At 58.9% G+C, this 26,696-nt stretch overlaps 1 protein-coding gene across 1 annotated transcript in view; it reads left to right on the top strand.

Annotated features, from left to right (window-relative positions):
• Nucleotides 1-25,168, top strand: part of LOC132808784 (histone-lysine N-methyltransferase 2B-like) — a gene marked incomplete at its 3' end in the record, with an annotated part of 72,512 nt that extends 47,344 nt beyond the window's left edge. The window contains 15 exon segments of the mRNA XM_060822235.1: nucleotides 419-583; nucleotides 2,193-2,346; nucleotides 3,495-3,780; nucleotides 10,476-10,528; nucleotides 12,848-13,132; nucleotides 15,334-15,410; nucleotides 16,683-16,811; nucleotides 17,372-17,431; nucleotides 17,433-17,486; nucleotides 18,760-18,906; nucleotides 19,199-19,294; nucleotides 20,239-20,359; nucleotides 21,442-21,554; nucleotides 21,871-22,078; nucleotides 24,983-25,168. Coding sequence (XP_060678218.1) covers nucleotides 419-583; nucleotides 2,193-2,346; nucleotides 3,495-3,780; nucleotides 10,476-10,528; nucleotides 12,848-13,132; nucleotides 15,334-15,410; nucleotides 16,683-16,811; nucleotides 17,372-17,431; nucleotides 17,433-17,486; nucleotides 18,760-18,906; nucleotides 19,199-19,294; nucleotides 20,239-20,359; nucleotides 21,442-21,554; nucleotides 21,871-22,078; nucleotides 24,983-25,168 — 2,134 coding nt within the window.
• Nucleotides 25,169-26,696: the final 1,528 nt, after the last annotated feature.

Below are 26,696 nucleotides of genomic sequence, written 5' to 3' on the forward strand. Positions count from 1 at the left end.
GCCTGCTCTCTCTGTCTCCCCTGCCTGCTCTCTCTGTCTCCCCTGCCTGCTCTCTCTCTCTCTCCCCTGCCTGCTCTCTCTCTCACTACTGTCTGCTCTCTCTCTCTCTCTCCTGCCTGCTCTCTCTCTCTCTCTGTCCCTTGCCTGCTCTCTCTGTCTCCCCTGCCTGCTCTCTCTTTCTCTCTCTCTCTCTCTCTGTCCCCCGCCTGCTCTCTCTGTCTCCCCTGCCTGCTCTCTCTTTCTCTCTCTCTCTCTCTCTCTCTCTCCCCCCCCCACCTGCTCTCTCTGTCTCCCCTGCCTGCTCTCTCTCTCTCTCTCTCTCTCTCCCCCCTGCCTGCTCTCTCTGTCTCCCCTGCCTGCTGTTGCTCTCCACTTGGCTCTGTCTCACTCATGCCCCCTCCACTTGTTCTCTCTACAGCAGCTGACTTTGCAACCTGCCCGTGATGTGAAGGTTCCTGTGAAAGAGGAGGTGCTGATGATGGACAAGTCTGACACTGACAGCGAGCAGGAGGATGTGGAAGCCATGAAACGCAAACTTGGCCCAGATTCTCCACTGGCTCACGAGAAAAGACCCCGAGTCGAGGTATGGGGCTGGGGGGGAAAGAAGGGGAGGATAACCGGGAGCGCACACTACCCACATACTCAATGCACCCCCCGCACCATCCAAACTCCTCCCCACCGCCTGACACACTCCCCTGGGGTATCCCCCCTGTAAATACTGACACACTCCCTGGGGATTCTCCCCTGTAAATACTGACACACTCCCCCTGGGGTATCCCCCTGTAAATACCGACACACTCCCCGGGGATTCCCCCCTGTAAATACCGATACACTCCCCGGGGATTCCCCCCTGTAAATACTGACACACACCCCCTGGGGTATCCCCCCCTGTAAATACTGACACAATCCCCAGGGACTCCCCCCTGTAAATACTGTCACACTCCCCGGGGAGTCCCCCCTGTAAATACTGACACACTCCCCGGGATATCCCCCTGTAAATACTGACACACTCACCGGGGACTCCCCCCTGTAAATACTGACACACTCCCCCTGGGGTATCCCCCCTGTAAATACTGACACACTCCCCAGGGACTCCCCCCTGTAAATACTGACACACTGACCGGGGATTCCCCCTGTAAATACTGACACACTCCCCCTGGGGTATCCCCCCTGTAAATACTGACACACTCCCCCTGGGGTATTCCCCCTGTAAATACCGACACATTCCCTGGGGTATCCCCCCTGTAAATACTGACACACTCCCCGTGGGGTATCCCCGTGTAAATACTGACACACTCCCCGGGGACCCCCCCCCCCGAAAATACTGACACACTCCCACTGGGGTATCCCCCCTGTAAATACTGACACACTCCCCGGGGATTCCCCCCTGTAAATACTGACACACTCCCCGGGATTCCCCCCTGTAAATACTGACACACTCCCCGGGGATTCCCCCCTGTAAATACTGACACACTCCCCCCAGGGATTCCCCCCTGTAAATACTGACACACTCCCCGGGGATTCCCCCCTGTAAATACTGACACACTCCCCGGGGACTCCCCCATGTAAATACTGACACACTCCCCCTGGGGTATCCCCCCTGCAAATACTGACACACTCCCCCCGGGATTCCCCCCTGTAAATACTGACACACTCCCCCCGGGGATTCCCCCCTGTAAATACTGACACACTCCCCCCAGGGATTCCCCCCTGTAAATACTGACACACTCCCCGGGGATTCCCCCCTGTAAATACTGACACACTCCCCGGGGAATCCCCCCTGTAACTACTGACACACTCCCTGGGGACTCCCCCCTGTAAATACTGACACACTCCCCGGGGACTCCCCCCTGTAAATACTGACACACTCCCCGGGGATTCCCCCCTGTAAATACTGACACACTCCCCCTGGGGATTCCCCCCTGTAAATACTGACACACTCCCCCCAGGGATTCCCCCCTGTAAATACTGACACACTCCCCGGGGACACCCCCCTGTAAATACTGACACACTCCCCGGGATTCCCCCCTGTAAATACTGACACACTCCCCGGGGTTTCCTCTGCCACTCCCTCCCCCACCCCCCTCCCCCTCTCCCCCTCTCCCCGTTCCCCCTCCCTCCCTCTGTCTCTGTTACCAGCAGGAATTGATCTCTGCCTCCCTTCCCTCCCTTGTCCTCGTTCTCTCCGGCAGATCCCGACCACTCAGGGCCCACGGATCAAGCATGTGTGTCGGCGTGCCGCTGTGGCGTTGGGTAAGCCGCGGGCGATGGTTCCTGTCGATATCCCGCGGCTCAGTGCCCTGCCAATGCACGAGCGAGGGAGCATCGTGACCACCCCGATGGACGGTGAGTGAGTGACAGTCACCAGGCGCTGTCGGGATTCCCGCTGCTTGGGGAGGGGGACCTGTTTCTCTCCTCACCTGGCCCTTTTCACAACCCCATCAACGTCCCTTTCACCCCCCCCATCTCTCCCCACTTCAACCTCAGCTCTCTTCCCCCCCCCCATCTATCTTCCGCATCTCTCTCTCTCTTCACCCCATTTCTCTCTCTCTTCCCCATCTCTCTCGTTTCCCCCATCTCTCTTTCTGCTCCTCTATCTCCTCATGCCTTTCTTCTCCTCCCTCCCTCTTGCTCTCTCCACTTTCTCACTCTGCTGCCCCTCCCCCTTCCAACCCCTCTCTCTCCCTCTCCATCATCGCATCTCCACATCTCTCTCCCTCTTCCCATCTCTCTCTCCTCCCCTGTCCTTTCCTCTACATCCCACATATTCTATCTATCCCGCTCTCTCTCTCTCTCTTTCCCACAGTGTGTGCCCTCCTTCTCCATCACGCCTGTTTCCATTCTCCTTCGCAAATGATCTCTCACGCACTTGATCTCTCTTCTTCACTCACAATCCCTCTCCCTCACTCTCAATCTCTCTTTCTTGCCCTCGATCTCTCTCTCCCTCGCCCTCGATCTCTCTCGCGCTCTTGATCTCTCTCTCGCGCTCTCGATCTCTCTCCTGTCTCTTGGTATCTCTTCCTCGCCCTCGATCTCTCCCCCTTGCCCTCGATCTCTCCCCCTTGCCCTCGATCTCTCCCCCTTGCCCTCGATCTCTCCCCCTTGCCCTCGATCTCTCCCCCTTGCCCTCGATCTCTCCCCCTTGCCCTCGATATCTCTCCCTCGCCCTCGATCTCTCTCTCCCTCACTCTCGAACTCTCCCTCGCTCTCGATCTCTCCCTCGCCCTCGATCTCTCTCCCTCACCCTCGATCACTCTCCCTCGCCCTCGATCTCTCTCCCTCACCCTCGATCTCTCTCCCTCGCCCTCGATCTCTCTCCCTCGCCCTCGATCTCTCTCCCTCGCCCTCCATCTCTCTCCCTCGCCCTCGCCCTCGATCTCTCTCCCTCTCCCTCGCCCTCGATCTCTCTCCCTCGCCCTCGCCCTCGATCTCTCTCCCTCGCCCTCGATGTCGCACTCACCCCCCCCGTTCCTCTCTCTCCCACCCCGTTCCAGCCGATACCTCCTCCTCAGAGCCGGAGAGCCCACTGCCGGTGATCTCGGTGGTGAAGACGGAGCGGGAGGTGGAAGAGGTGCCGGAAGTGACCGCGCCTGCGCTGCCGCCTCCTGTGGAGGAGGAGGAGGAAGCCAAGCCGCCGCTTGCCATGGGCCAGCCCAAACGCCGGGGGAACCGGTGTGGCAGCTGCAAGGGCTGCCGGAACCTGGCCGACTGTGGCAAGTGTGTCAACTGCCTGGACAAGCCTAAATTCGGGGGCCGTAACACCAAGAAACAGTGCTGTGTGTAAGTACCCGCTCGCTGGCGTGACGTGGATCCATTCTCCCGGAGACCGCAGGTTCGCCAACGGTACAGGCAGCTCCGGGGAGACAAGGCTGGAGACGGGGGACAGAGGCCGACAGAGGGCACCCAGGTTACAGTGTACAGGGGGTGTGCTCGGCGAGAGAGACACGAGCAGGGTCCGCACTATCCCAGGGAGGGTCCGCGTTATTCCCAGGGAGGGTCTGCACTATCCCAGGGAGGGTCCGCGTTATTCCCAGGGAGGGTCTGCACTATCCCAGGGAGGGTCCGCGTTATTCCCAGGGAGGGTCCGCGTTATTCCCAGGGAGGGTCCGCGTTATTCCCAGGGAGGGTCCGCGTTATTCCCAGGGAGGGTCCGCGTTATTCCCAGGGAGGGTCCGCGCTATCCCCGGGAGGGTCCGCGCTATCCCCGGGAGGGTCCGCGCTATCCCCGGGAGGGTCCGCGCTATCCCCGGGAGGGTCCGCGCAATCCCCGGGAGGGTCCGCGCAATCCCCGGGAGGGTCCGCGCAATCCCCGGGAGGGTCCGCGCAATCCCCGGGAGGGTCCGCGCAATCCCCGGGAGGGTCCGCGCAATCCCCGGGAGGGTCGGCGCTATCCCAGGGAGGGTCCGCGCTATCCCAGGGAGGGTCAGCGCTATCCCAGAGGGGGTCCGCGCTATCCCCGGGAGAGTCAACGCTATCCCAGGGAGGGTCCGCGCTATCCCAGGGAGGGTCCGCGCTATCCCAGGGAGGGTCCGCGCTATCCCAGGGAGAGTCAGCGCTATCCCAGGGAGGATCCGCGCTATCCCAGGGAAAGTCAGCGCTATCCCAGGGAGGGTCCGCGCTATCCCAGGGAGGGTCGGCGCTATCCCAGGGAGGGTCGGCGCTATCCCAGGGAGGGTCCGCGCTATCCCAGAGGGGGTCCGCGCTATCCCAGGGAGGGTCCGCGCTATCCCAGAGAGGGTCGGCGCTTTCCCAGGGAGGGTCCGCGCTATCCCAGAGGGGGTCAGCGCTATCCCCGGGAGGGTCAGCGCTATCCCCGGGAGGGTCAGCGCTATCCCCGGGAGGGTCCGCGCTATCCCCGGGAGGGTCCGCGCTATCCCCGGGAGGGTCCGCGCTATCCCCGGGAGGGTCCGCGCTATCCCCGGGAGGGTCCGCGCTATCCCAGGGAGGGTCCGCGTTATCCCAGGGAGGGTCGGCGCTGTCCCCGGGAGGGTCGGCGCTGTCCCCGGGAGGGTCGGCGCTGTCCCCGGGCGGGTCGGCGCTGTCCCCGGGCGGGTCGGCGCTGTCCCCGGGAGGGTCGGCGCTGTCCCCGGGAGGGTCGGCGCTGTCCGGGGGAGGGTCGGCGTTGTCCGGGGGAGGGTCGGCGTTATCTGAGGCTGGAGACTCCATTGGTCAGTCTGAAAATGACTGGTCCCTGAATCTGCTGGTGTGGGTGTGTGTGTGTGGGGGTGTTTGTGTGTGAGGGTGTGTTTGTGGGTGTGGGGGTGTGTGTGTTTGTGTGTGGATGTGTGTGTTTTTGTGTGTGAGTCTGAATGTGTGGGTGGGTGTGTGTGTGTGGGTGTGTTTGTGTGGGTGGGTGGGTGTGGGTGTGTTTGTGGGTGTTGGTGTGGGTGTGTTTGGGAGTGTGTGTGGGGTGTGTGGGGGGTTTGTGTGTGGATGTGTGTGTTTTTGTGTGTGAGTGTGAATGTCTGTTTGTGTTTGTGTGTGTGAGTGAGTGTGTGTGAGTGAGTGTGGGTGTGTGTGCTTGTGTGTTTGGGTGGGTGTGCGTGTTTGTGAGTGTGTGTGTGTATGTGGGTGGGTGTGTGGGGGGGTGTGAGAGTGTGGGGGTGTGTAGTGTGTGGGTGTGTAGTGTGTGGGGGTGTGTAGTGTGTGGGGGTGTGTAGTGTGTGTGAGTGGGTGTGGGGGTGTGTAGTGTGTGTGGGGGTGTGTAGTGTGTGTGAGTGGGTGTGGGGGTGTGTGTGTGTGAATGGGTGTGGGGGTGGGTGTGGGGGTGTGTGTGTGTGAATGGGTGTGGGGGTGTGTGTGTATATGGGTGTGTGTGTGTGTGAGTGCATGGGTGTGGGGGTGTGTGTTTGTGTGTGTATATGGGTGTGTGTGTGTGTGAGTGCATGGGTGTGGGGGTGTGTGTTTGTGTGTGTGTGTATATGGGTGTGTGTGTGTGAGAGAGAGTGGGTGTGGGGGTGTGTGTGGGTGTGAGTGTGTGTGTGTGCGCGCGCGAGTGGGTGTGTGTGTGTATGGGTGTGTGTGTGCGCGCGCGTGGGTGTGGGGGTGTGTGTGGGTGTGAGTGTGTGTGTATATGGGTGAGTGTGTATGGGAGTGGGTGTGTGTGTGTATGAGAGTGTGTGTGAGTGGGTGTGGGGGTGTATGGGTGTGTGGGTGTGTAGTGTGTGTGAGTGTGTGTGTGTGGGTGTGGGTATGGGGGTGGGTGTGTGTGTGTGAGAGAGTGAGTGTGGGGGTGGGTGTGTGTGAGTGTGGGGGTGGGTGTGTGTGAGTGTGGGGGTGGGTGAGTGTGGGGGTGGGTGTGTGTGAGTGTGGGGGTGGGTGTGTGTGAGTGTATATGGGTGTGTGTGTGTATGTGTATATGGGTGTGTGTGTGTGTGAGTATGGGTGTGTGTGTGTGTGTGAGTGAGGGTGTGTGAGTGTGTGGGTGTATGGGTGTGTGTGTGCGCGCGCGTGGATGTGAGTGTGTGTGTATATGGGTGTGTGTGTGTGTGGGTGTGTGTGAGAGAGAGAATGTGTGTGTGTGAGTGAGTGTGTATGGGTGTGGGTGTGTGTGTGTGTGTATGAGAGTGTGTGTGAGTGGGTGTGGGGGTGTATGGGTGTGTGTGTGTAGTGTGTGAGTGTGTGGGTGTGGGTATGGTGGTGGGTGTGTATGTGGGTGTGTGTGTGTGTGTGTATATGGGTGTGTGTGTGTATATGGGTGTGTGTGTGTATATGGGTGTGTGTGTGTATATGGGTGTGTGGGTGTGTGTGTGAGGGTGTGTGTGAGAGTGTGTGTGTGAGAGTGTGTGTGTGAGAGTGTGTGTGGGTGTGTGGGTGTATGGGTGTGTGTGTGTGTGGGTGTATGGGTGTGGGTGTGTGAGTGGGTGTGTGTGTGTGTGAGTGGGTGTGTGTGTGTGTGAGTGGGTGTGTGTGTGAGAGTGGGTGTGTGTGTGTGTGTGAGAGTGGGTGTGTGTGTGTGTGTGAGAGTGGGTGTGTGTGAGAGTGGGTGTGTGTGAGAGTGGGTGTGTGTGTGTGTGTGTGGGGGCGTGTGGATGTGTGGGCGTGTGGGTGTATGGGCGTGTGTGTGTGGGCGTGTGTGTGTGTGTGGGCATGTGGGTGTATGGGCGTGTGTGTGTGGGCGTGTGTGTGTGTGGGCGTGTGTGTGTGTGTGGGCGTGTGTGTGGGCGTGTGTGTGGGCGTGTGTGTGGGCGTGGGCGTGTGTGTGTGTGGGCGTGGGCGTGTGTGGGCGTATGGGTGTGGGTGTATGGGTGTGTGAGTGTGTGGGTGTATGTGTGTGTGGGTGTATGTGTGTGTGGGTGTATGTGTGTGTGGGTGTATGTGTGTGTGGGTGTATGGGTGTGTGGTGTGTGGGTGTATGGGTGTGTGGGTGTATGGGTGTGTGGGTGTATGGGTGTGTGAGGGTGTGAGTGTGTGGGTGTATGGGTGTGTGTGTGTGTGAGTGTGTGGGTGTATGGGTGTGTGTGTGAGAGCGTGTGGGTGTATGGGTGTGTGTGTGTGGGGGTGTGTGTGTGTGTGTGTGAGTGTGGGGGTGTGTTTAAGGTTCTGTCCCTCCTGCCCTGAGGGAAGCAGGTGTCAGAGACCTTTCCGTGGAGTGAGAGCTCTGTGATGCTGATAGCCGCCTTCCTGAGGCAGCTGGGGGGGGTGGCCCGGCCCCTGGGATGGGAGGATGGTTCCCCTGATGGTTGGATACAGCCCCTTGTGTAGGGTCTCCTGGTCCCTGGACAAGGCAGGTGCTGTGTCAGGCCGGGTGCTGTCCGTGCTTCAGTGGTGAGCATCCTTCAGGACCAGCCTTCTGTTAGACATGAGCTCCTGGCTCTGTCCCCTGTCTGTGAGTCACTGAGAGGGGGGTATACTGCCTGAAAGGGCAGGGGGAGCAGGCCCACACAGCAGCCTTGCCCAGCAGCAGCAGCAGCATGTGGGGCTGGGAGTCAGATTACAGACTGAAAGGGGATCTGTGGGGCAGCTGGATGGCGGAGGTTGTCGGGAAATGATGGACCCCCACCTTTCTGGCATCTCCCCCTCCCCCCCCGGACTTCCTGGAGCTGTATAGGGAATGGAGGGATACCTCTCCGCAGGAGGGCTCACTGCTGTACGCCAAACACAGGTGACAGCTCAGCAGGGCACAGCAGGATCCCACGAGCAGCAACTAGACACTGATGAAACCGAAATGACTTGTCGTTAGCGCTGCTTAGAGCCTTTCGGATTAGTTGAGGAATTGTCACAGGCAAGAGCGGGGACAGTGGGATTAGTCTGGGGATTGATACAGAGCTGTGGGGAGAGAGTGGGGACAGTGGGATTAGTCTGGGGATTGATACAGGGCTGTGGGGAGAGAGTGGGGACAGTGGGATTAGTCTGGGGATTGATACAGGGCTGTGGGGAGAGAGCAGGGACAGTGGGATTAGTCTGGGGATTGATACAGGGCTGTGGGGAGAGAGCAGGGACAGTGGGATTAGTCTGGGGATTGATACAGGGCTGTGGGGAGAGAGCAGGGACAGTGGGATTAGTCTGGGGATTGATACAGGGCTGTGGGGAGAGAGCAGGGACAGTGGGATTAGTCTGGGGATTGATACAGGGCTGTGGGGAGAGAGCGGGGCAGTGGGATTAGTCTGGGGATTGATACAGGGCTATGGGGAGAGCGCGGGGACAGTGGGATTAGTCTGAGGATTGATACAAGGCTGTGGGGAGAGAGCGGGGACAGTGGGATTAGTCTGGGGATTGATACAGGGCTATGGGGAGAGCGCGGGGACAGTGGGATTAGTCTGGGGCTTGATACAGGGCTGTGGGGAGAGCGGGGGGCAGTGGGATTAGTCTGGGGATTGATACAGGGCTATGGGGAGAGAGCGGGGACAGTGGGATTAGTCTGGGGATTGATACAAGGCTGTGGGGAGAGAGCGGGGACAGTGGGATTAGTCTGGGGATTGATACAGGGCTATGGGGAGAGCGCGGGGACAGTGGGATTAGTCTGGGGCTTGATACAGGGCTGTGGGGAGAGAGCAGGGACAGTGGGATTAGTCTGGGGATTGATACAGGGCTGTGGGGAGAGAGCAGGGACAGTGGGATTAGTCTGGGGATTGATACAGGGCTGTGGGGAGAGAGCGGGGACAGTGGGATTAGTCTGGGGATTGATACAGGGGTATGGGGAGAGTGAGGCAGTGGGACTAGTCTGGGGATTGATACAGGGCTGTGGGGAGAGCGGTGGGCAGTGGGATTAGTCTGGGGATTGATACAGGGGTATGGGGAGAGTGAGGCAGTGGGACTAGTCTGGGGATTGATACAGGGCTGTGGGGAGAGCGGGGAGCAGTGGGATTAGTCTGGGGATTGATACAGGGCTGTGGGGAGAGAGCGGGGACAGTGGGATTAGTCTGGGGATTGATACAGAGCTGTGGGGAGAGAGTGGGACAGTGGGATTAGTCTGGGGATTGATGCAGGGCTGTGGGGAGAGAGCGGGGCAGTGGGATTAGTCTGGGGATTGATACAGGGGTATGGGGAGAGAGCAGGACAGTGGGATTAGTTTGGGGTTTGATACAAGGCTATGGGGAGAGAGCGGGATTGAGACTGGGCTGTGGGGAGAGGGTGGGATTGAGACTGGGCTGTGGGGAGAGGGTGGGATTGAGACTGGGCTGTGGAGAGAGGGTGGGATTGGGACTGGGCTGTGGGGAGAGGGTGGGATTGAGACTGGGCTGTGGGGAGAGGGTGGGATTGAGACTGGGCTGTGGGGAGAGGGTGGGATTGAGACTGGGCTGTGGGGAGAGGGTGGGATTGAGACTGGGCTGAGGGGTGTGAGCAGGGCTGTGTATGTCCAGAGTGCTGGGACCAATCTCTGAGGCTCCATTGAGACATGAAGCTGGTGTGGGTCACTCTCTCGCTGCTGTTCCAGAGTCCCTGCCCTGCCCTGGGTCTCCTGCAATACAGTTGGGTGACAGCACTGTGGGAAGGGTAGCTGCCTCTGTGTATGTGTGTGTGTGTGTGTGTGCACGTACCTGTGTGTGTGTGTGCACGTGTGTGCACTTACCTGTGTGTGAGCATGCCTGTGGGTGCGCGCGCACGTGCCTGTGTGTGTATGTGTAAGTGCCTGTGTGTGCGCGCGCGCACGTGCCTGTGTATGTGCGTGTGCACTTGACTGTGTGTGTGTGTGTGTGTGTGTGTGTGTGTGCACGTACCTGTGTGTGTATGTGTGTACGTGCCTCTGTGTGTATGTGTGCGTGTGTGTGTATATGTGTGCGTGTGTGTATATGTGTGCACATGCCTGTGTGGGTGACAGGGTGTGGTGTCTCTGGGCGCTGGGAGACACTGACACTCCTCACATTAACCTGACCCAGGGCAGGGCTGGGGTACCATCGACAGGGGGCAAGTGGAGAAGGAGAGGTGCAGGGAGCAGGGTCGGGTGGCTCTGTCGAACACTCAGCATGGCCACAGCGGACTGAATGGCCTCACCCTGTGTATTGTTGTTAACCTTCTCCGTCCTGTCCTTGCAGGTGGCGCAAGTGTGATAAAATCGAGCGGAAACGGCAGGAACGCCTGGCTAACGGTAAGGACATCATCTCCCAGCTCCCTCTACACTGTCCCCCATCAAACACTCCCAGGGACAGGGACAGCACGGGGTTAGAGACAGAGTAAAGCTCCCTCTACACTGTCCCCCCATCAAACACTCCCAGGGACAGGGACAGCACGGGGTTAGAGACAGAGTAAAGCTCCCTCTACACTGTCCCCCCCATCAAACACTCCCAGGGACCGGGACAACACGGGGCTAGATACAGAGTAAAGCTGCCTCTACACTGTCCCCCATCAAACACTCCCAGGGACAGGGACAGCACGGGGTTAGATACAGAGTAAAGCTCCCTCTACACTGTCCCCCCATCAAACACTCCCAGGGACAGGGACAGCATGGGGTTAGATACAGAGTAAAGCTTCCTCTACACTGTCTCCCCATCAAACACTCCCAGGGACAGCACGGGGTTAGATACAGCGAATGGTTGGGGTGTGGGACATGCTGCCCAGCCAGGGGGAGACAGAGCGAATGGTTGGGGTGTGGGACATGCTGCCCAGCCAGGGGGGGACAGAGCGAATGGTTGGGGTGTGGGACATGCTGCCCAGCCAGGGGGAGAGAGAGCGAATGGTTGGGGTGTGGGACATGCTGCCCAGCCAGGGGGGGACAGAGAGAATGGTTGGGGTGTGGGACATGCTGCCCAGCCAGGGGGGGGGACAGAGCGAATGGTTGGGGTGTGGGACATGCTGCCCAGCCAGGGGGGGACAGAGCGAATGGTTGGGGGGTGGGACATGCTGCCCAGCCAGGGGGGGACAGAGCGAATGGTTGGGGGGTGGGACATGCTGCCCAGCCAGGGGGAGACCGAGCGAATGGTTGGGGTGTGGGACATGCTGCCCAGCCAGGGGGGGACAGAGCGAATGGTTGGGGTGTGGGACATGCTGCCCAGCCAGGGGGAGACCGAGCGAATGGTTCGGGGTGTGGGACATGCTGCCCAGAGATTGTGGTGGAGGCGGCTCCAGCTGGGGACTTGGCTGGGTACACCAACACAGACGCTGTGCAGGCAGGTGGGGAAGGCAGGAGGCTGGTGTCAGGGAGAACACCTGAGCTCAGGCCACTCTGGGAGATAGCACAGACAGGCAAAGGAAAACTCCAGCCAATAGACCGGTCATACCAGGGAGCGTCTGAGGCTGAGATATAGAGCTGTACAGCACAGAAACAGACCCTTCGGCCCATCCCGTCCATGCTGACCCAGATATCACGGAGTCATAGAGCTGTGTAGCATGGACACAGACCCTTTGGTGCTGCAAATGTGTTGCTGGTCAAAGCACAGCAGGTTAGGCAGCATCTCAGGAATAGAGAATTCGACGTTTCGAGCAATTGGCCCAACCCGTCCATGCTGACCCAGATATCCCAACCCAATCCAGTTCCACCTGCCAGCACCCGCCCATATCCCCCAAACCCTTCCTATCCATGTCCCCATCCAGATGCCTCTTAAATGCTGTCATTGTACCAGCCCCCACCACTTCCTCTGGCAGCTCATCCCATACACGTACCACCCTCTGGGGAAAAAGTTGCCCCTTAGGTCCCTTTTATATCTTCCCCCTCTCCCCCTAAACCTATGCCCCTCTAATTCTGGACTCCCCCCATCCCAGGGAAAAGACCTTGTCTATTTACCCTCTCCATGCCCCTCATGATTTTATAAACCTCTATAAGGTCACCCCTCAGCCTCCGACGCTCCAGGGAAAACAGCCCCAGCCTGTTCAGCCTCTCCCTGTAGCTCAGACCCTCCAACCCTGGCAACGTCCTTGTCAATCTTTTCTGAACCCTTCCAAGTTTCACAACATCTTTCCGATAGGAAGGAGACCAGAATTGCACCCAATATTCCAACAGCGGCCTAACCAATAAGGGAGAGGGAGAGTTAGATGAGAGCGCGTTTGGGAGGGAATTCCAGAGGGGAGAGTGAGGGCTGCAGATGCTGAAGATCGGAGTCGAGAGAATAGTGCTGGAAAAGCACAGCAGGTCAGGCAGCGTCTGAGGAGCAGGAGAGTCAACGTTTCGGGCATACGCCTGAAAGAAGAGGTTTTTGCCTGAAACGCCAATTCTCCTGCTCCCCGGATGCTGCCTGACCTGCTGTGCTTTTCCAGCACCACCCTCTCCTGAGGGAATCCCAGAGCTCGTGGCTTCCAATGGTGAGGCGATGGGAATGGGATGCTCACGGAATCCCAGAGCCTCCTGTAGAGGATGTTGCATTGTCCCAGTGGGGGGGTAGCGGATTGCGGGAGGTGTGTGTGTGTGTGTGGCGGGGAGGGGAGCTGACGATGCCGTTTGTGACGGATTTTACCCCCCCCCCCATTCCCACAGTGCGGAAGAGGAGCCGGATCACCCTCCTGCCTGCCATTGACACTCGGCCGGTGATGGGGAAGGATGATGAGGAGTGGCTCCCTGACACTCAGGGTTATGCTGCCTATGAGTACATGCTGGAGGCAGCGGTGGAGGAGGTGCAGGTGAAGAATGGGGACACCTCTCTGAACCCCGTCGAGGGGCTGGGAGCCGACACCCAGCTCCAGCGCAAGTCCATTCGCCGCACGGCCCGCCAGTGGTCTTACTACGCCCTGTTTGAGGAGTCCGACCTCTCTGACTCGGAGAGTGAGTGCACGGAACTGGGAGTGTGGGGAGGGCGCGCGCCGGGGGGTGGTGGGGGCGAGACACGGACGGGTTTGCATGTCCTTAACCCCTAACCCTTTCACAGGCAGGAACACCAGGAAGCCATTCAGCCCCTCTCCCTCCTCCTTCAGCCTGTTACACAGAACAGGAGGCCATTCAGCCCCTCTCCCCCCTCCTCCAGCCTGTTACACAGAACAGGAGGCCATTCAGCCCCTCTCCCTCCTCCTCCAGCCTGTTATACAGGAACAGGAGGCCATTCAGCCCCCTCTTGTGGTCCACAGCGTCACAGATACCAGGCTCCAGCCCATCCCATTCACTCCACGGGATAGCCAGGGATACTGGACACTGCAAAGGCTCTGGGCCCTGAGAACATTCCAGCGATGGGACTGAAGGCATGTGCTCCAGACCGGGCCGCTCCCCTCACCCAGCTGTTCCAGTCCGGGTACATCCCGGGCATCTACCCGCCACTGGGGAAACCCTGCCCAGGTATGTCCCGGACATAAATACAGGAACAAATCCCACCCGGCCAATTCCTGCCCCATCCGTCTCCTCTCCCATCCTCAGGAATGTGATGGAAGGGCTCAGTAACAGGGAGATCACACAGCCCCCGCTCACCAATAACCTGCTCAGTGAGGCCCAGTGTGGGTTCCCCCCCGGGGTCACTCAGCTCCTGACCTCAGTCAGCCCGTGATCTTTCCCCCTAACACCACGGGCTCGTCTTTACTCAGCAGCCTCGCGTGTGGCACCTTGTCAGAGACCCTACTGCCTCCCCGTTTGTTCGTTCCCACCTCAGAGAATTCTGCAGATTGGTCAGGCAGGACCTCCCCTTGACAAAGCTGTGCTGATTCAGCCCATTCTATCATGTACGGTGCCTCAGTGGTTAGCACAGCTGCCTCCCAGCACCAGGGACCCCGGATCGATCCCACCCTCAGGCGACTGTCTGGGTGGGGTTTGCACATTCTCCCCGTGTCTGCGTGGGTTTCCTCCCACAGTCCAAAGGTGTGCAGGTTAGGGTGGATTGGCCGTGGGAAATTGTCCCATAGTGTCCAGGGATGTACAGGTTAGGGTGGATTGGCCATGGAAATTGTCCCATAGTGCCCAGGGATGTACAGGGTAGGGTGGATTGGCCATGGGGAATTGTCCCATAGTGTCCAGGGATGTGCAGGTTAGGGTGGATTGGCCATGGGAAGTTGTCCCATAGTGCCCAGGGATGTCAGGTTAGGGTGGATTGGCCATGGAAATTGTCCCATAGTGCCCAGGGATGTGCAGGTTAGGGTGGATTGGCCATGGGAAATTGTCCCATAGTGCCCAGGGATGTGCAGGTTAGGGTGGATTGGCCATGGGAAGTTGTCCCATAGTGCCCAGGGATGTGCAGGTTAGGGTGGATTGGCCATGGGAAATTGTCCCATAGTGCCCAGGGATGTACAGGGTAGGGTGGATTGGCCATGGGGAATTGTCCCATAGTGTCCAGGGATGTGCAGGTTAGGGTGGATTGGCCATGGGAAATTGTCCCATAGTGCCCAGGGATGTGCAGGTTAGGGTGGATTGGCCGTGGGAAATTGTCCCATAGTGCCCAGGGATGTGCAGGTTAGGGTGGATTGGCCATGGGGAATTTGTCCCATAGTGCCCAGGGATGTGCAGGTTAGGGTGGATTGGCCATGGGAAATTGTCCCATAGAGCCCAGGGATGTGCAGGTTAGGGTGGGCTAAACACAGGAAATGCGGGGTGACAGGGAGAGGGTAGGTGGGATAAACATCAGAGGGTCTGGGTGGAATTGGATGGGCCAAATGGCCTGTGTCCACACTCCAGGGGATTATGTGAAGTGCTCCACAATCTCATCCTGAACAACAGTCTCTAAAACCGTAACAATGACTGTGCGCAGGCGGGTCGGCCTATAATATCTCATCATCCACCTCCATCCCAGCTCTGGGGATTTGGGGTGATGTGCAGGGTGGGTTTTGGGGTGTGGGAACGGTGACGGGATGTGGGGGGGGTCGGTGACTGGGTGGGGTTTCGGAGTGGGGCGACGTTGATGGGGCGGGGTTTCGGGGTGTGAGGACGGTGACGGGGCGGGATTGGCAGTCCGGGTATACTGGGTGGTGTCGGACAGCGAGTGGCGATGAGGTGGGTTCTGGCTGTGACCCCCTGTTGGCACTAACCCCATTCCCTGTGCTGACCCTCAGATGATCTCCAGTCTCTCATGGGTGACCAGGGGCGACTGAAACCCCTGCAACTGAAATGTCGCAAAAGCCGAGAGAAGGTGAGTGTGAAATGGCGGTGCCATCTGTGTGTCAGTTGTAAACCAGCTGGGAAACCGAGAGGGAGAGGCTGCAGGCTGCTTCACTGCGGTACCGATTGTGAGTGGTCAAGGTGTTATTACAAAGCTTTCACAGCCCAACGGCCGGTGACGTTTAATCCAGGGAAAGGTGCAGTGATCCACGTTGGAGGATGCATGAAGGTATAAAGGCTGTAGGTGCTGAGAGATCTGGGGAAGTGGGTGACCCCCATCGTGGAAGGCCGGGCAGAGAGCTTGGTTCAGGAAGCAGACACGGTCCTGGGGTTTGCTTCTCGGAACACAGAGTAGAGGGAGGAAGGTGCCCAGTCGTGGGCCCCACTACATGGGAAGGATAGGAAACCTCCAGAGAGGATGTGGAAAAAATTCAGGAGAACAGTCCCAGGGATGGAGGGGCTTCAGTGACCTGGAGAGGTCAGAGGGACTGGAGGCTTTGAAGAGAACTGGATTGTTGTGTGAAAGGGAAGAAGGTGCGTGGTTCTGGTGGAGAGTGCTGGGGAGCAGGTCTGGGTGAGCCTGTCCTTCAGAGAACCAGCACAGACCCAAGAGGCCGAATGGCCTGCTCCTGTGCTCTACCACAGCGAATGGGTTCCAGGTTTGGTGAACAGGGAGTATTGGTGCCCCAAGCCGACGTGTGTGTGGCTCTGTCTCTTTGTGAGTGCGTCTCTGTGTATGTGTGTGTGTACATCTGTGTCTGAGAGTTTGTGTGTGTCACTGTGTGCGTGTGTGTGCACGTCTCTATCTCTGTGGGTATGCCTCTGTGTGTGTGAGTGTGCATGCGCGCGTATCTGTGTGCACGTGTGTGTTTGTCTCTGTGTCTGTGTATCTCTGTGTGTGTGTATCTCTCCCTCTGTGTATCTGTGTGTGTCTGTGTATCTCTCTCTGCCTGTGTGTGTATTTCTGTCTCTGTGTGTGTATCTCTCTTTCTGTCTGTGTGTGTATCTCTGTGTCTGTGTGTGTGTTTGTGTATCTGTGTGTGTGTGTGTGTGTGTGTGTATCTGTGTGTTGTGTGTGTGTGTATCTGTGTGTGTGTGTGTGTGTGTGTCTGACACTGGGCCAGTCCTGTGTGAAGGGGACACATTGGTGTCACGAAGACTTGCCCACCCTCTGGGGAGGAACCTGGTGTACAGCAGCGATGGAAGGTTTGCTGAGGGGCACGAGTCGATGGTTGGTGTTTGGAGGGATTGCGGGGGGTGGTGGCTCTTTGTCCTGCTGATTTTCTGTCCCCGCTTCCCACAGGAGAAACCCGTCCTCCTGAGCAAACAGGAGCAGCTGGCACTGAGTCCCCTGAGCCCCTTCACCACCAACAACACTGGGCGCCAGAAAGGTCTGTCCGATGGGGTCCACCGGATACGGGTGGACTTCAAGGTGAGTGGCCAGCACCTTGGGTTCTGATGTGTCTCTGAAACTGTCAACGTCCTGGGGCTTCCTGTCCAGCAGCAACTCAACCAGACCTGCCACATCAACACAGCAGCAGCGACTGCATCGGGACAGAGGGAACGCCATTCGTTCTGTGTGAGGCACGGGGGGGTGTGTGGTTGGCGGGTGGGTGCCATGGAAGCCAACCAGCGGCCTGCAATACGCTGGCGCGGAATCAATCAGTGATTACCCTCCCTCCCCCAGAGTTTGGTGTTCTTGAATATATGTCCTGAATCCTCAGCCCTGTCAAAGACCCCCGGAATTTTTCATGTTGCCTGTGTTTGTGTGTGAAGGTGTCACTGTACCCGTCCTGGCGGGGAGAACGCGACTGATTCTCCCCCCTACCCTGCCTCGTCAGTCTAGACCACAACACCGGGCTCCATCACCACCCGCTTGTTGGTTAGTTCGGTTTAAATCTGGGTTTGTGATGCTAATTGTTCTCTGCTCTGTGTTTTTATCTTTAAATGCTTGCCTTGCCCCATCTCCCCGTGCGACACCGCCCCCTCCAGGAGGACTGCAGCATTGAAAACGTCTGGCTCATGGGTGGTCTCAGCGTCCTCTCCTCTGTTCCCTTTCTGCCCCCGGGTTCTTTGCCTGCTGTGTGCCAGCCAGGGGCACCACGAGGTAAGCTGACCCCTGACATCGCGGTTAAACCTGGAACGCCCCTCCCCGATTCTCCGCGGAGCTGCACTGGAAGGCCAGTCACCCCGGGATCCCACCAGGTCGAGGGTCAGGTAAACGGTGACCATCGAGCTAGGAGAGGAGCAGCTGTGATCTGCTGAACCTAGCTCAAACAGGCTGAATGGCCTGCTCCTGTTCCTGTGGGACAGGCTGGAGAAGGGGCTGAATGGCCTGCTCCTGTTCCTGTGGGACAGGCTGGAGAAGGGGCTGAATGGCCTGCTCCTGTTCCTGTGGGACAGGCTGGGACAGGAAGGCTGAATGGCCTCTGTGTCGTGGAAATGTCATTTCTCACCGCGGGATTGTTGTCCCTGATTGTGATGTCTCTCTCTCTCTCTCTCTCTCTCTCTCTCTCTGCCTCCCTCTCTCTCTGCCTCCCTCTCTCTGCCACCCTCTACCCCCCCCCTCCCCACCCTCTGCCCCCCCACTCTCTTCCCCCCTGCCCCCTCTCTCTGCCCCCCCTCTCTCTGCCGCCCCCCTCCCTCTGCCCCCCCTTCTCTCTCGCTCTGCCTCCCTCTCTCTCTGCCTCCCTCTCTCTGCCACCCTCTAACCCCCCCCCCCTCCCCACCCTCTGCCCCCCCACTCTCTTCCCCCTGCTGCCCCCCTCTCTCTGCCCCCCCCCCTCTCTCTGCCCCCCCTCTTTGACCCCCTCTCTCTGCCCCCCTCTCTCTGCCCCCCCTCTCTCTGCCCCCCTCTCTCTCCCCCCCCCCGCCCCCCTCTCTCTGCCCCCCCTCTCTCTGCCCCCCCGCCCCTCCTCTCTCTGCCCCCCCGCCCTCTCCCCCTCTCTGCCCCCCCTCTCTCTGCCCCCCTCTCTCTGCCCCCCCGCCCCCCTCTCTCTGCCCCCCTCTCTCTCCCCCCGCCCCCCCGCCCTCCCTCTCGCCCCCCCGCTCCCCCCTCTCTGCCCCCCTTCTCTGCCCCCCTTCTCTCTCCACCCCCCTCTCCGCGCCCCCCTCTCCGCCCCCCCCTCCGCCCCCCTTCTCTCTCTGCCCCGCTCTCTCTCTGCCCCCCTTCTCTCTCTGCCCCCCTATCTCCCCGCCCTCTCCCCCCCTCTCTCTCTCCCCCTCTTACATTCTCTCTCTCCCCCCCCCGCCCCTCCTCTCTCTCTCTCTGAACCCCTCTTCCTCCTCCCCGCCCCTTCTCCACCACCCCAACCCTTCACCCACCGGTCCCTTTGCCCCCACCCTGCCCTTGCGGCCCCCTCCCGGTGCGGGCTGGGTAGATGGTGTATTGTCAGGTTTGCTGTGAGCCCTTCCACAGTTTCTGCCTGGACGAGAGGGAGCGACCGAACGCTGAGCAGAAGGAGACCTGGTGTTGCCGTCGCTGCAAGTTCTGTCACGTCTGTGGGCGCAAGAGTAAATCTTCCAAGGTACTCGGAGGGTCAGTGCTGAGGGAGTGGGCACTGTCGGAGGTCAGTGCTGAGGGAGTGGGCACTGTCGGAGGGTCAGTGCTGAGGGAGTGGGCACTGTCGGAGGGTCAGTGCTGAGGGAGTGGGCACTGTCGGAGGGTCAGTGCTGAGGGAGTGGGCACTGTCGGAGGGTCAGTGCTGAGGGAGTGGGCACTGTCGGAGGGTCAGTGCTGAGGGAGTATGAGGATGAGAGTGTGTGTGTGTACAGTGAGGAGCAGACTGGCGAAGTGATTGGTGTCTCCTTTCCCCACAGCACCTGCTGGACTGTAACAAATGTCGGGCCACATACCACTCTGCCTGCCTCGGGCCCAGCTACCCAAACAGGCCGAGCAAGAAACGACAAACCTGGGTAAGTCACCGTGTGGGGGAATCACAGACACAGACCCCCGTCCCGTCACCGTGTGGGGGAATCACAGACACAGTCCCCCGTCCCGTCACCGTGTGGGGGAATCACAGACACAGTCCCCCGTCCCGTCACCGTGTGGGGGAATCACAGACACAGACCCCCGTCCCGTCACCCTGTGGGGGAGTCACAGACACGGACCCCCGTCCCGTCACCGTGTGGGGGAATCACAGACACAGACCCCCGTCCCGTCACCGTGTGTGGGGAATCACAGACACAGACCCCCGTCCCGTCACCGTGTGGGGGAATCACAGACACAGACCCCCGTCCCGTCACCCTGTGGGGGAATCACTGACACAGACCCCCGTCCCGTCACCCTGTGGGGGAATCACAGACACAGACCCCCGTCCCGTGACCGTGTGGGGGAATCACAGACACAGACGTCTGTCCCGTCACCGTGTGGGGGAATCACAGACACAGACCCCCGTCCCTCACGGTGTGGGGGAATCACAGACACAGACCCCCGTCCTGTCACCGTGTGGGGGGAATCACAGACCCAGACCCCCGTCCCGTCACCGTGTGGGGGAATCACAGACACAGACGTCTGTCCCGTCACCGTGTGGGGGAATCACAGACACAGACCCCCGTCCCGTCACCGTGTGGGGGTGTGGGGGGAATCACAGACACAGACCCTGTATATCTGGGGCAGTGGGCTGTGCTGAGGACTGGGTATGTGTTGCTGGTCAAAGCACAGCAGGCCAGGCAGCATCTCAGGAATAGAGAATTCGACGTTTCGAGCATAAGCCCTTCATCAGATGCTGCCTGGCCTGCTGTGCTTTGACCAGCAACACATTTGCAGCTGTGATCTCCAGCATCTGCAGACCTTATTTTTTACTGAGGACTGGGTAGCTGTGTTGTGAATATTCTGCTCTGTCCCTTGCCCTGACCAGGTCTGCCCGAAATGTGTGCGCTGTAAAAGCTGTGGAGCGACCACCCCAGGCAGGAGCTGGGACGCGGAGTGGTCATATGACTTCACCCTGTGTAATGACTGCGCGAACCTCTTTGAGAAAGGTCAGTGTTGGGCGGGTCACACTGTGCTTTCAAGGAGAAGAGGGAGCTTTACTCTGTATCTAACCCCGTGCTGTCCCTGTCCCTGGGAGGTGGTGTTGGGGGGACAGTGTAGAGGGAGCTTTACTCTGTATCTAACCCCTGCTGTCCCTGTCCCTGGGAGTGTTTGATGAGGGACAGTGTAAAGGGAGCTTTACTCTGTATCTAACCCCGTGCTGTCCCTGTCCTGGGAGTGTTTGATGGGGGACAGTGTAGAGGGAGCTTTACTCTGTATCTAACCCCGTGCTGTCCCTGTCCCTGGGTGTGTTTGATGGGGGACAGTGTAGAGGGAGCTTTATTCTGTATCTAACCCCGTGCTGCCCCTGTCCTTGGGGGTGTTTGATGGGGACAGTGTAGAGAGAGCTTTACTCTGTATCTAACCCCGTGCTGTCCCTGTCCCTGGGAGTGTTTGATGGAGGACAGTGTAGAGAGAGCTTTACTCTGTATCTAACCCCGTTCTGTCCTGTCCTTGGGGGTGTTTGATGTGGGACAGTGTAGAGGGAGCTTTACTCTGTATCTAACCCCCGTTCTGTCCCTGTCCTTGGGGGTGTTTGATGGGGGACAGTGTAGAGAGAGCTTTACTCTGTATCTAACCCCGTGCTGTCCCTGTCCCTGGGAGTGTTTGATGGGGGACAGTGTAGAGGAAGTTTTACTCTGTATCTAACCCCGTTCTGTCCCTGTCCTTGGGGTGTTTGATGTGGGACAGTGTAGAGGGAGCTTTACTCTGTATCTAACCCGTGCTGTCCCTGGGAGTGTTTGATGGGGGACAGTGTAGAGGGGCTTTACTCTGTATCTAACCCCGTGCTGTCCCTGTCCCTGGAGTGTTTGATGTGGGATAGTGTAGAGGAAGTTTTACTCTGTATCTAACCCCGTTCTGTCCCTGTCCTTGGGGGTGTTTGATGTGGGACAGTGTAGAGGGAGCTTTACTCTGTATCTAACCCGTGCTGTCCCTGGGAGTGTTTGATGAGGGACAGTGTAGAGGGAGCTTTACTCTGTATCTGACCCTGAGCGGGCTGCCAGATTGAAGGATCCCGTTGTTTTTGCAGGGAATTACTGTCCCATCTGTACGAAGTGCTACGAAGATAATGATTACGAGAGTAAGATGATGCAGTGTTCAAAGTGCGACCACTGGGTCCATGCCAAGTGCGAAGGGATTTCCGTGAGTGTCAGACAAGGCCAGCCCTGAGTCTTATGGTAATCCCCCTCAGCCCCTCACCCCCTCCCTTCAGCCCCAGGGTGAGTATTCTCCCCACACTGTGTCCCACTGAGCTCCCTTCAGCATGGCTGTGTTCGAACCTGGGATTCCCTCCCTCAGGGACAGTGTGGCTCTCCCTCCAGCGCATGGACTGCAGCGGGTCAGGGAGGCAGCACACACCCACCTTCTCAACACGGGGGGGAGTGGGGGTGTAACTCGGGACGGGGTGATAAATGATCGAGAGCAGTCATCTCACCCCACGATTTCCTCCCCCCTCCAGCCCGTGTTGACCCTACTGAGTTCTGAGAAGGGTCGCTGCACCCGCCATGTGAACCCGTGGTTTTTCAGCACGGATGCTGCTGGACCTGCTGAGCTTCTCCAGCACTCTCTGATCCCCAGTCCTCTGGGTTTTCTCTGCTGGGTTCCCTCGCTGTTTGCCGGGGGGGACGGGAGGGTGAAGGATTGGGACGGCTACCTGGGGTTTTCAGGTCAGGGTGTCTCGCTGGGTCAGGCCGGACTGTCTTCCTGCAGTTTGTTCACAAGGTGAGGCTGGAGCTGCCCATGGCCATTAGGCCATAGCCATTCAGACCATCCAGTCTGCTGCACCTTTCAATCATGGTTGATGAGTTTCTGAACCCCATTCTCCCGCTGTCTCCCTGTGACCCTTTCTATCTCCGTGTTATAATACCCTCAGTGACCAGGCCCCCACAGCCTTCTGCAGCTGGGAATCCCACGGATTCCCCCACTCTCTGGATGAAGAGGTTACTCCTTATCTCTGCTCTGAAGGGTTTACCCGTTACTCTGTGGCTGTGCCCTCAGGTCCCAATCTTTCCTCCCAATGGCGACACCTCCCCAGCACCCACTCTGTCCAGGCTGGTCACTATTCTGGCTGTTTCCATTCGCTCTCCCCCCATCGAGTACAGACCCAGAGTCCTCTCACCTTCCTGATACCTTGACCCTTTCATCGCTGGGCCCTTTCTCGTGACCCTCCCTGGACCTGCTGCAGGTCACTCCTTGCTGCGGACCTCCTGCATCTCGGAGGGGCCCACACCTGCACACACAATATTCCGAATGTGGTCTGACCAGAGCGTCCGAACGGCATCCCTGCTTGAGATTCGAGAGCTCTTTTATATTCGAAGTTAAAAAATCCCACACAACCCCAGATTACAGTCCTACAGGTTTATTTGGAAGTATTAGCTTTCAGAGCGCTGCTCCTTCATCAGGTAGCTATTCTATTCTGTGTGTCATATTCAGTCTCTCTCTCTCTCTGTCTTTCTGTCTCTGTCTCTCACTCCTCTTTCTCTGTGTGTGTCTGTCTCTCTCTCTCTCTCTCTCTCTCTGTCTGCCTGTCTGTCTCTCTCTCTCCCTCTCTCTCCCTCTCTCTCCCTCCCTCTCTCTCCCTCTCGCCCCCTCCCTCTCGCCCCCTCCCTCTCGCCCCCTCCCTCTCGCCCCCCTCCCTCTCGCCCCCTCCCTCTCGCCCCCTCCCTCTCGCTCTCGCCCCCTCCCTCTCGCCCCCTCCCTCTCGCCCCCTCCCTCTCGCGCCCTCCCTCTCCATCCTCCCCTCTCACTCTCTCTGTCTCTCTCTGTTTCTCTCTGTCTGTCTCTCTTCTCTCTGTCTGTTTCTCTGTCCCTCCCTCTCTCTCCCCCCCTCTCCCTTTCCCTCTCTCCCTCTGTCTCTCCTCTCTCTCTCTCTGTTGCTAGTGTGTCTCTTGTCATGACACATACAGAATGCTTGGAGATTGACAGACTAAAATCAGGTCTGAGCTTTTCCCTGTGCTTGGGAAGGCTTGGACCAGGAACAGACATTTCCCATAAGAGCAATTCTGCTTCGGATGGAGATTGTGAAGTTTAGGAATTTTCTGGGCTCTGGATCCATACTGTAGATACACAGAAAAACCGTCCGACTTGAAAACATTCAATGTTCCAGCCCCCGACCACTGTCTGTGACATGGAACCCCACAGGCTCCCCCTCCTCTCTGGGTGAAGAGGTTACTCCCCACCCCAGGTCAGTAGCACCATCCTTCCTGTGTTGTCCCTGTCTAGGCCTGGCTGAATTGTATACGTTTCTGTGAGATGGCCCCAGTCCAGTAGAGAGAGGATATGGGGTGATTTGGACAAATGAGTTTTTATACTCATTCATTCACAGGATGTGAGTATCCCTGGCTGGGTCAGGATGTATTGCCCCATCCTAATTGCCCATGGGGCAGTGAAGAGTCCACCCATTGCCGTGGGTGTAGACACTGCCCAGGGAATGAGCGCAGTTTCCTTCCCAGTGTCCCAGCTGGGCGTTCCTGACAATTGGCAGGTGGAGCTGTGGCCACTCTTAATTCCAGACTTGTTTTTTAAAAAGAGGACTCAGACCCGCACCATGAGCCACGTGGGGTTTGAACCCGGGCCCCCAGAGCGTTAGCTGGGTCTCGGGATTGACAGTGCCAGTGGGGGGGAGGGGGTTACAGTCTCACAGAGGGTGCTGTCAGGGGGGAGGGGGTTACAGTCTCACAGAGGGTGCTGTCAGGGGGGAGGGGGTTACAGTCTCACAAGGGTGCTGTCGGGGGGGGAGGGGGTACAGTCTCACAGAGGGTGCTGTCCGGGGAGGGGGTTACAGTCTCACAGAGGGTGCTGTCAGGGGGTTACAGTCTGTCAGAGGGTGCTGTCAGGAGGGGGGGTTACAGTCTCACAGAGGGTGCTGTCAGGGAGGGGGGGTTACAGTCTCACAGAGGGTGCTGTCAGGGGGAGGGGTTACAGTCTCACAGAGGGTGCTGTCAGGAGGGGGAGGGGGTTACGGTCTCACAGATGGTGCTGTCAGTGGGGGGGGTTACGGTCTCACAGAGGGTGCTGTCGGTGGGGGTTACGGTCTCACAGAGGGTGCTGTCAGGGGGAGGGTTTACGGTCTCACAGAGGGTGCTGTCGGGGGGGGTTACGGTCTCACAGAGGGTGCAGGGGCGATTTCCCAGCATGCCTGGGCTTGACGGGCTGCTGGTTTCTTTCAATGTCCATTTCTGGGACGCAGGCGCCTCTGGCGGGCCAGCATTTATCGCCCCCCCCCCCCCCCCCCCGTCCCAGTTGCCCCCCTTGACAAGGTGGGGTGAGATGCAGTCTGCTTGCCGCAGGTTGAACCCCTGTAACCCGAGGGGGGGAATTGAGCGGTCGGTAAGACCACTCTGTCCGTTTCCGTGCAGCCCCCCCCCTCCAGATGTTAGCGAGGGCAGCCCTGGGGGGCTGTCTCCGAGTGGAGAAGGGGAGGACTATCGCGCGTCAACCCAGCGAGCGGCTGCTGTGATCTGCAGTGGGCCAACAGTGGGCCGATGGGCAGAATGGACTCTGCCGAGAGTGGTGTGTGTTTGAGGCTGACGGTGGTGTTTGTTTTTGCTGCCCCCCTCTCCCTCCTCCAGACGAGATGTACGAGATCCTGTCGAACTTGCCGGACAACATCGTCTACACGTGCCTGCCCTGTATGGAGGGGAAACCTGCCGAGTGGCAGGAGGTGGTCACCAGCGAGCTGCTCTCCGGCATCAGGCAGGTGCTGACCGGCCTGGTGACCTCCAGGCTGACCGCACACACTCCTCACCCAAAAGGAGGTAAGTCTGAGCACCGTGGGACTCCCACGACACCGAGAGACTGACGGTCACTGACACCGGCTCCCTCCCCTTCCCTGAGCGCCCACTGTCCACTCACCGAAACCCTCAGCCACGCACTGACACACGCTCTTCCTTGGGCCTGCAACTCCGATCTTCTGTGATGTTGACTCATCGCAAACTCTGCTTCCCCGAGACCTCCGATTCGCTCGGAATCTATCCAGACTGCCCGCCTCCTGCTCGCTCTCTCCGATCCCCCCGTTCCCAGTCCCTCAACCCCTCTCCTTTATACCTCGCACCTCTTCCTCGTAGCTTTCCTTCCCACACCCCCTCCCTATCTCTGTAACCCCCTCCAGCCCTAACACCCCCTCCTGCCCTACACCCTCTCCTGCCCCTACACCCTCTCCTGCCCCTACACCCCCCCCTATCTCTGTAACCCCCTCCAGCCCTAACACCCCCTCCTGCCCCTACACCCTCTCCTGCCCTACACCCCCTCCCTATCTCTGTAACCCCCTCCAGCCCCTACACCCCCTCCCTATCTCTGTAACCCCCTCCATCCTACACCCCCCTCCCTATCTCTGTAACCCCCTCCAGCCCCAACACCCCCTCCCTATCTCTGTAACCCGCTCCTTCCCACTCCCTGTCTCTGTGACCCACCTCCTGCCCCTCCCTGTCTCTGTGACCCACCTCCTGCCCCTCCCTGTCTCTGTGACCCACCTCCTGCCCCTCCCTGTCTCTGTGACCCCCTCCCTGTCTCTGTGACACACCTCCTGCCCCTCCCTGTCTCTGTGACACACCTCCTGCCCCTCCCTGTCTCTGTGACCCTCTCCCTGTCTCTGTGACCCCCTCCTGTTGCTATAATCCTTGGAGATCTCTGGGCGTCTGCAAATTCCCCTCTCGGGATTCCAGATTCCCATCGCTCTGATGGGGCTTGTGACCCCCACCGCCGTTGCTTGATCTCAGTGTTCCTGCTTGACCCCCCCCTTCAGCTGGGGGGGAGCTGGGTCCTTCGAAGGGAGGACCACCCTCCTCATTGGGGAGCTCTGTCCAAGGCCTGGCATTGGCTCAGTGCTCTGAATGACACCCTCCTGTCTTCCACAAACCCACAGTGTCCAGTCACGTACTGTTGGGAAGACTGATTCTTACCCACCCACGGAAACTGTGGAATCCCAAAAGCATGGATACAGGCCATTTGGCCCATCGAATCAACATCAACCATCTGAAGAACAGCCCGCCCAGACCCACGTCCCTACCTCTCCCCATAACTCTGCATTCCCCATGGCCAATCCACCCTAACCTGCACATCCCTGGGCCCTATGGGACAATTTCCCATGGCCAATCCACCCTAACCTGCACATCCCTGGGCCCTATGGGACAATTTCCCATGGCAAATCCACCTAACCTGCACATCCCTGGGCCCTATGGGACAATTCCCCATGGCCAATCCACCCTAACCTGCACATCCCTGGGCACTATGGGACAATTCCCCATGGCCAATCCACCCTAACCTGCACATCCCTAGGCACTATGG

This window comes from Hemiscyllium ocellatum, assembly GCF_020745735.1.
Source record: "Hemiscyllium ocellatum isolate sHemOce1 chromosome 38 unlocalized genomic scaffold, sHemOce1.pat.X.cur. SUPER_38_unloc_5, whole genome shotgun sequence".
In the NCBI taxonomy this organism is placed as follows: Eukaryota; Metazoa; Chordata; class Chondrichthyes; order Orectolobiformes; family Hemiscylliidae; genus Hemiscyllium; species Hemiscyllium ocellatum.